Source organism: Nannospalax galili, unplaced genomic scaffold (assembly GCF_000622305.1).
Source record: "Nannospalax galili isolate Female #2095 unplaced genomic scaffold, S.galili_v1.0 scaffold471, whole genome shotgun sequence".
Lineage (NCBI taxonomy): Eukaryota > Metazoa > Chordata > Mammalia > Rodentia > Spalacidae > Nannospalax > Nannospalax galili.
The window spans coordinates 727,039-736,337 of NW_008330333.1; the positions used below are offsets into that span (position 1 = coordinate 727,039).

Genomic DNA, 9,299 nt, shown 5'->3' on the forward strand with positions numbered 1-9,299 from the left:
TTCTGCAATAACTTCTAGTTAATTCTGAACCCAAAAGGTGTTGATATGGATGCCCAACTGGCTGTGCATTCAAACCCAGTACTGACGAGGCAGCATGGTTATGTTGACCCTGCCATATCCCTATAAGAAGTAAGAATTGCTGTGGTCTCATGCAGTGTGGGTGGGGGGAGGGGATGGAGTACTGCCCAGTGGTAGGGGCAGGCAGAGCATAAGCCTCCAAGCTCTGTACATCTTCAAATAGTGCCAGACTTTATTCTGTGAATCCAGCAATGGGCTTCACTTCTGGCATCGCTAAACTCCAAACCTGGGAGTGCTGACTGAGGGCCATGGCCTTGGTCCTAGAGAAAGTCTAGAGTGGACAACAAAAAGGCAGCCAGGACCTCCGAGCTCAGCAAGAGGTCGTTTGGGTCACCTGCTAAACCACATCAAATATTGTGATATGGGACCTATCGCTGCAGTATAGATGCCAGGGCATAGTAGCTCCCACTCCCAGTCTTTGGACTAAGGAAGGTCAAACTGGAGGAAAGATGGCGGACCAGGGCGTCCACCCTGCTGCATCTCCCCCAGGGGCGCCACAGAGCCTGGAGCAGCAGGAAGCAGAGGGGGCGCCAGGCTGCAGACAAGCAGCCATGGGTGTACCGCGTTGGATGCTGCTGCTGGTGCTGCTGCTGGCGTGTGTGGAGCCTGGGAAGCCCGGTGAGCTAAGGGGTGCTGACAGCCGGCCTGGAGGTTATGGGGGGAGTATGGGGACCATGGATGTCCACTGGAGCTCACCTTCTGACCGCCACTCAGAATCGCATGAAGAGAGCCAGGAGTCAGGTGAGGTTCCCAGGACGCGCGACCTGTGAGGTACACCTGCGTCGGGCATGCAGAGGTCACCTCATCTGTTCCTCTCCTCCACCGCAGATCTCAAGAACATCACGGACATCAAGTTGCTCTCAAGTAACTGATCGGGGCTGGGGAGGACCGGGTGTCTTCTGACCACAGAATAGGGGTTCCAGCTTCATCTCCTGACTCTTTAACATGACCCGAGGATGCTGGGGGGCAGGGAGTGATGGATGCGAGGTTTCTCCCAGCCTCCCACCCACATGCACCCTGGGAACACAGAGTGCCTGACTGAGGAGCTTAGCCGGGTTTCTAATCTGTCCATCCCAGGGCCGTGTGGCCATCGAATGGACATTCGGCCACTGATCGTAGGTGGGGTAGAATCTGTGCGTGGGCGCTGGCCATGGCAGGCCAGCTTGCGCCGGAAAGCGTCCCACCTCTGCGGAGGGAGCCTTCTCAACCACCGGTGGGTGCTCACCGCAGCACACTGCTTCAGAAAGTGAGTCTGGGGGTGGGAGGAGACTGGCAGGGCAGTGGCCTTGAACTCAGTCTCCTAGTTCTTCCAGGATGTTCTATCAAAATATTCCCACATGTTTCCTCCCGGGTCTTTTTTTTCCCCAACCAAAATAAAATCAGGAAGGTAGAGGTCTTATTCCACCTCCCCTTGGAGTGAGAGGTAAATGTTGGGCCCAGACAAGGGTGCATCCACCCTTGGGGGTGGGTGGGTTGGTTGGTTGGTTGGTTGGTTGGTTGGTTGGTTGTAAGACTGCTTCATAGGGCTAGAGAGATAGCTCAGTGGTTAAGAACACTGACTCTTCTTTCAGAGGATGTGGGTTCAGTTCCCAGCACCCACATGGAGGCTAGCCACCATCTGTAACCACTTCCAGGAGAATGGCACCTTCTTCTGACCTCCACAAAAGCATTGCACAACAGAAGTGCACATACATACATACATACATACATACATACATACATACATACAGGCAATAGGTCATTTTAAAAAAAAAAAAGACAGTTTCATGTAGCTCAGCTTGGCCTTGAACTCTAAGTATAACAAAGGATGACCTTGACCTCCTGATTTTCTTGCCTCCACCTCCTGGAGTGCTAGGATTACTGACATTCACCCCTATGCCTGGTTTACCATGCTGGGAATGAGAAACAGGGATTTATGTATGCTATACAAGCACACTGTCAGCTAAGTTACATCCCCAGCCCCGTACTAGGTATTTAACTCTGTCCTGCCAGGTGCCACACTGACTCCACATCTGCTGAGTCCTTTTTGGACTGCACAGACATTTTCCTAGATTTGACTGGGCTCAGTGCCCTTAGGAGGTGACAAGATCACTGGAGACAGTGACCTTCCTGTTCCTCCCTTAGAGCGCCCAGGAGCAAGGAATCCGGTTCTAGCCTCTCTGGACTCTGGTTCCTATAGGGGCCCTTTGAGCCATAAGAAGGACTTGGTTGGCACATGCCTTTAATTCCAGCACTTGGGAGGCAGACAGGAGGATCTCTGTGAGTTCGAGGTCAGCTTGGTCTACATAGCAAGTTCCAAACCAGCCAGGGCTACATTGTGAGACCCTGTCTCAAACAAAACAAAACAAAACAAGACAAAGTGTAAAGCGAACAAACAAACAAACAAACAAACAGAACAACAACAACAAAAAGAACTTGGTAATGACTAAAGATGAGCAAGTAGCTGAGTCCCCACAGTCTCACCTCAGATGGGGCCCAGGTGGGCTCAGGTGGCCAGCACTCCCTCCAAGGGCCCTGGTTGATTTCTTCTTCTCCCCAGAATCATTGATCTAGAAAAATGGACAGTCCAGTTTGGGCAGCTGACTTCCAAGCCATCTCTCTGGAACATCGAAGCCTATTTTAGCCAGTATAGGGTAGAAGACATCATTGTGAACCCCAAAGCCACAATGATGTTTAACGACCTCGCCTTGGTGAGGCTGGCCTCCTCAGTCACCTACAACAAGTACATCCAGCCCATCTGTGTCCAGTCCTCCACTTCTATGTTCCAGCACAGCCCCGACTGCTGGGTGACTGGCTGGGGGGTTCTTCAGGAGAATATGAGTAAGCTGGGGACAGATGGAGAGGGAATGTGGGTGGGCTGGGTACTTTCCTTGTTCCTGTTCCAGCCCCAGTGGACCTCGAAGCCTTTCCCTGGCCTCTAAGCTCTGCCAAGCCCTTTGCCCATCTGCTCACCATTCTTCCCTCATTACTTCAAGGAGCCCCCTTCCCTTCCAGAGAAGGTATGGACCAATGGCCAGAGGTACAAGAAAGAGACACTTAAACAGGTCTGAATTCCCTAGCCAGCAGCGATGGCTGTTCAAGGGTAGCCTTCTGACAAAGGCCTCCTTTACATTGAGATTTAATTCATAACTTAAAAAATATGAAATCAAACAGTATTAAAGTATACTGTCTAGTGGTCAGTAATGTAGTCACAAAGTTATACAACTATCATCACTGTCTCCCATCCAAGTACTAACCAGGCCCGACCCTGCCACCTTGCTTAGCTTCTGAGATCAGGCACATTCGGAGTGGTATGGCTATAGGCTATCACCACTGTCAAAAACTGCAACATTTCCATGATTTCCAAAAGAAAGCCTCAGTCAGGCACAGTGGTATCATCCCAACACCTGGGAGATGGAGGCATGAAAATCAAGAGTTGAAGGCAACTCTCAGCTACACAGCAAATTTGAGACCAGCCTGGACTACATGTGACCCTGTCTCAAAAAAAAAAATAAATAGAGAGTTGAGTATGTAGCTCAGTTGGCCAAGTGCTTGCCTAATGCACATAAAGTCCTGGGTTCAAGCCCCAATTCTACATAAATCAGGTGATGATCATACACCTGTAATCTCAGAACTCAGGAGGTGGGGACAGAAGGATCAGAAGTTCAAGGTCATCCTCTATTACATAGCAAGTTTGGGGCTAGTCTGGAACATACCAAACTGTCTTAGAAAAAAGAAAGAAGGAGGGGAGGGGGAGGAAAAAGGAAAGTTAGTACTTCTCTGTCTTCTCTCATTTCTTCCAATCCCCTCATTTCCATAGAATCTGTATCCCCTGGCAACCCAGACTACTTTCTGTCTTTGTGGATTTGCTAACACTCCATATAAATGCAAGCAGTAGCCGTTTCTAAAGATAGTCTTTCATGTAATGAAGTGCCTTCAAAGGTACCCCTTGTGGCATGCAATTCTCTATTATTAATGTCTAATTCACATAACATTCACATAACTGCCTCATTCAGTGCATTTGCAATATTGTCCAACATCTGCACTCCAGGGACCCTCCTTCCTGCCCAGCCTTCACTTCTCACGAGTCTCTCCCTGCAGTCTGATAGCCATACCCAGCTTTCTGAGTCTGGAGCCATCATTCCCGTAGCTGCTTATAAATGGAATCATTTAGTTTGTGACTCTCTGGGTCTGGCTTCTTTCATATACAATCTTTGTCTTTAAGATTTATCTATAGCTGGGCATGGTGGTGCATGCCTTTAATCCCAGCACTCAGGAGGCAGAGGCAGGTGGATCTCTGTGAGTTTAAGGCCAGCCTGGGTCTATATAGTGAGATCCAGGCCAACTGGGGCTACAAGGAGACCCTGTCTCAAAAAAAAAAAAAGGATTCATCCATGTCCATGTCAGGGCTGGAGAGATGGCCCAGTTGGTAGGTAAAATGCTTGCTTTGCAAGCATGAAGACCTGTGTTTGGTCCCCAGAACCCATGTTTAAAAAAAAAAGCCAGGCATGGTAGCATGTACCAGAGAAGTGAAGACAGGCAGATCCCTGGGACTCACTAGACAGCCCCAGTTTAAGAATGGTTTATTTTGCAAGCTCCTGGTTTAGTAAGAGACCTAGTAACAACAAACAAAAAATCACAAGGTAAACAGTACCCTAGGAACAATACCCGAGGATCAATACCTGAGGTTGTCCTCTGGCCTTCACACACATGCACACATGTTAACACACACACAGACAGACACAGATTCATCCATGTCATAGTATATATATATATATATATATATATATATATATATAAACTTATTCATTTTTGTTTGCTTGCTTGCTTTTTTTTTTTTTTTTTTTTTTTGGTCTTTTTGAGACAGAGTCTCCCTGTAGCCCCAACTGGCCTGGAAATTTCTATGTAGACTAGGCTGGACTCAATTTCACAGAGATCTGCTTGCCTGTCAAGGGCTGGGATTAAAAGTGTATGCCACCACACTTAGCAACTTCATTCCATTTATTTTTGAATGTCTGAATAATAATCTATTGCAGAGCACAATTTACTTAGACCATTTCGTTTATCCATTTATGTGTTGATGCATACTTGACTGCTTTGTACCTTCTGAGTTTCTGAATGAGAAGCAATGAATATTAATATGCAAGTTTTTAGGGTTTTTTTTTTTTATTGTTGTTTTGACACAGTGTCCCTAGTCCCAGCCCACCTGGAACTCTGTAGACCAGGCTGGCCTTGATCTTACAGACATCCTCTTGCCTCTGCCTCCTGAAGGCTGAGGCTGGGATTAAAGGTGTACACCACCACACCTGACACTGAACTCCTCTTTTATAAAAAAATTTACGAGTATGAGTGTTTTGCCTATATGTATGTAAGTGCACCATATGTATGCCTGGTGCCTGAGGAGGCCAGAAAAGAGCATTGGATCCCTTGGAACTGGAGTGAGGGGTGGGTGTTAGCCATAATGTGGTTGCTGGGAACCAAACCCAGGACCTCTGGAAGAGCAGTATATGCTCGTAACCACTGAGCCATCTCTCCAGGACCCCTTCTTTTTTTAAAATTGTATATCTCTTATTAATCCTTTGACAAGTTCACACATGAAAACAAAGCATCTTGAGCATATCCACCTGAATTCCCCCTCCTGTCCCCCACAGGAATCCCCAACACACCCCCATGTCCTCTCCTTTTTTTTGTAACCCACTGAGTCCAGTCAATGCTGTCTGCTGGAATATTGGTTGATTTTTTTCAGTTGATCTTATACAAGTCTTGTGCAGATAGCCATAGCTACAGTAAGTTCATGAGTGTAATAGTCATGTCACCTCCAGAAGTCAAAATTTCATGGCACTTCTCCCCATCCTCTGGCTCTTACATTCTTTCTGCCCCTCTAGTGTGATGCTGCCTGAGTCTTGGGCAAGGGGTGGTGATATAGATGTCCACTTAAGGAAGAACACTTGATAGTCCCATATTCTCAGCACTTTGACCAGATACGAGTCTTTGCATTAACTGCTGTCCACTGCAGAGAGAAGCAAAGGTTGAGGGAAGCATTAATCCATGAGTATAAACATCAATATTTAGAAGGAAGTTTGACAACATACCCATTTAGCAAAACAATACACCAGTAATAGGTTCCCTCTAGGGGCTATGAACTCCTGAGCCATGGGCTTTTGACCAAGTTTAGAGTACCAGGCATGAATTCCCTCCTGTGGAGCAAGCCTCAAATCCAATCAGAAAGCAGTTGGTTAAGCCCGGTATGGTGGTACATGTCTTGAATCCCAGCACTCTGGAGACAGAGGCAGGCAGATCTCTGTAAGATCAAGGCCAACCTGGTCTACCAAGTGAGTTCCAGGCCAGCTGGGGCTACATGGAAACCCTGTCTCAAACAAACAAACAAACAAACAAACAAACAAAGCAGTTCATTACTCCCATAAACTTTGTGCCAATATTGCACCAGTGGGCACATCTTGCCTAGAAGGTCAATATTGTAGCATACAGGATTCACTGCTGGGTAACACCATTGATCGCTTTTCTCCCCCCATGGCCTGCATAGCACTTTCTGGGATTAAAGACATGCACCATCATGCTCAGCCAAATGCACATCTAAATAGGTACAAAAATAACTGAAGCTAGGCATTATGGTGCACGCCTTTAATCCCAGCACTGGGGAGGCAGAGGCACGTGGATCTCTGTGAGTTCAAGGCCAGTCTGGTTTACATAGTGAGTTCCAGGCCAGCTGGGGCTACAAGGGGATCCTGTCACACACACAAAAAAAGAAATGCATTTGCCTATCTATGTTATTTTATATTACCAACAAAAATAAGAGATAGCTCCCCATTTTTGTCAACATGTGATATTATTTTATTTTACTTCATTTTGCCAGGATCTTGCTATGTAGCCCAGACTGGGCTCAAACTCAAGACTCTCCTGTGTCAGCCTCCCCAGTGCTGGGAACATGCACCACACCACTGTAGCTGGCCTTCCAGTTCATTGTGATTTTCATTTACATTTCTCAAACCAAAGTGATTTAGAGTGTGTTTCATGTGCTTGTTGGCCCTTTGTGCTTCTCTCTAGGAGAAATAAATGCTCAAGTGCTTCACCAGTTTTTTAAATTATTTTTTTAAATATTTTATTAGCTGGGCGTGGTGGCGCACACCTTTAATCTCAGCATTCAGAAGGCTGAGACAGGCGGATCTCTGTGAGTTCAAAGCCAGCCTGGTCTACATAGTGAGTTCCAGGACAGCTGGGCTACAGGGAGACCCTGTCTCAAAAAGACAAAAAAAAAACATACATACATATAGATTAGATAGATAGATAGATAGATAGATAGATAGATAGATAGATAGCCGGGCGTGGTGGTGCACACCTTTAATCCCAGCACTTGGGAGGCCCTCGGGAGGCAGAGACAGGCAGATCTCTGAGTTCAAGGCCAGCCTGGTCTACATAGTGAGTTCCGGGACAGCTAGGACTACAGAGAGACCCTGTCTCAAAAAGACCAAAAAAAATATTTATTATTTTATTTCTTTTATGTGTATGAGTGTATTGCCTCCATGTATATAAGTGCACCCATGTTGTGCAGTGCCCTTGGAGGTCAGAAGAGGGAGTCAGATCCCCTGGAACTGGAGTAACAGATGATTTTTAGCTGCCATGTGTGTGCTGGGAATCAAACTTGGGTCCTCTGGAAGAGCAGTAAGTATTCTTAACCCCTGAGCCATCTCTCCAATCCCAAAAGATCATTTTTCTCAAAGGCACTTTCTACATACTTGTTATAATGACTTAAAACTTTGGCAAGTAGTTTATTTAAATTTTTTAATTTATTTGTGTGTGCGTGTGTGTGTGTGTGTGTGTGTGTGTGTGTGTGTGTGTGTATGGGGACACATGTATAGATATCAGAGGACAACTATTGGAGTCAGTTCTCTCCTTCCACTATGTGGGTCCCAGGGATCAAATTCAGGGCATCAGGATTGGGGGCAGTTTTCTTAATCCACTGAGCCATCTTTCCAGTACCACTTTGTTCCCCCTCCCCCTTTTGGGGGGCAGGGTTGAGACAGGGTCTCTCCGTAGCTCCAGCTGACCTGGAACTCACTATGTAGGCCAGGCTGGCCTCAATCTCACAGAGACTGGCCTGCCTCTCTTCCCAAGTGCAGAGATTAAAGGTGTGCACCACCAGGCCCAGCCTCTGCTGTCCAATGTTGAGTCATAATAGTTACTGTACAAAATAGATGCTGGGTCTTTATCTAACATAAGATTTGTAAATATTTTCTCTGGTTATGTAGTTTTCTCTTTTCTTTTTTTTTTTTTTTTTTGATAACCAGTCTCCCTGTATCCCCAGCTGGCCTGGAACTCACTATATAGACCAGGCTGGCCTTGATCTCATGGAGAGCCACCTGCCACTGCCTCCTGAGTGCAAGGAATAAAGGTGTGCACCACCATGCCTGGCTTCTTTTCACTTTCTTGGTAGTGTACTTCAATGTGCAAAATGTTTTTAGTATTGATAAAATCCAAATTATTTCTTTCTTCCTTTGTTGCTTATACTTTTGGTGACCTACTAAAAACATGGTCAAGGAACCTAGGAGATGACTCTGGGTAAAGTGCTTGCTGTATAAACATGATGAACTGAGTTCAGATTCCCAGCATACATATTAAAGCTAGGCACGGTAGCACATGTCTATAACCCCAGCACTAGGTGGTGCAGAGACAGATGGATCCTAGGGACTTGCTGACCCCTCAGTCTAGCCAAAACATTGAGCTCTGGGTTCAGTGAGAGACCCCCATCTCAAAAAATAAGATGGAGGGGATGGAGAGATGGCTCAGGGATTAAAAGCACTAGCTGCTCTTGCAGAGGACCTGGGTTCGATTCCCAGCACCCACATGGAGGCTAACAGCCATCTGTAACTCCAGTTCCAGGGGAATCCAACATCCTCTCTGACCTTCACAGGCATGGCACAACATGGGTGTACTTACACACATACAGGCAATATACTCATACACATAAAAAAAATTGGGGGGAAGTCTTTTTGAGATAGGGTCTTCCTATAGCCCCAGCTGGCCTGGAACTCACTATGTAGACCAGGCTGGCTTTGAACTCACAGAGATCCGCCTGCCTTTGCCTCCAGAGTGCTGCAATTAAAGGTATGTGCCACCATGCCAGGCTACATAAAAAAAAATTTTAATAAAATATTTTTAAAAATAAAATATTTTAAGGGGCTGGAGAGATGGCTCAGCAGTTAAGAGCACTGTCTGCTCTTGCA

At 46.4% G+C, this 9,299-nt stretch overlaps 1 protein-coding gene across 1 annotated transcript in view; it reads left to right on the forward strand.

The window, feature by feature from the left end:
- Positions 1 to 629: 629 nt before the first annotated feature.
- The window catches only part of Prss41 (serine protease 41), a 13,199-nt gene continuing 4,529 nt past the window's right edge, over positions 630 to 9,299 (forward strand). The window contains exons 1-5 of the mRNA XM_008845582.3: positions 630 to 696; positions 793 to 819; positions 907 to 942; positions 1,156 to 1,324; positions 2,618 to 2,898. Coding sequence (XP_008843804.3) covers positions 630 to 696; positions 793 to 819; positions 907 to 942; positions 1,156 to 1,324; positions 2,618 to 2,898 — 580 coding nt within the window. The remainder of the gene's footprint in view (positions 697 to 792; positions 820 to 906; positions 943 to 1,155; positions 1,325 to 2,617; positions 2,899 to 9,299) is intronic.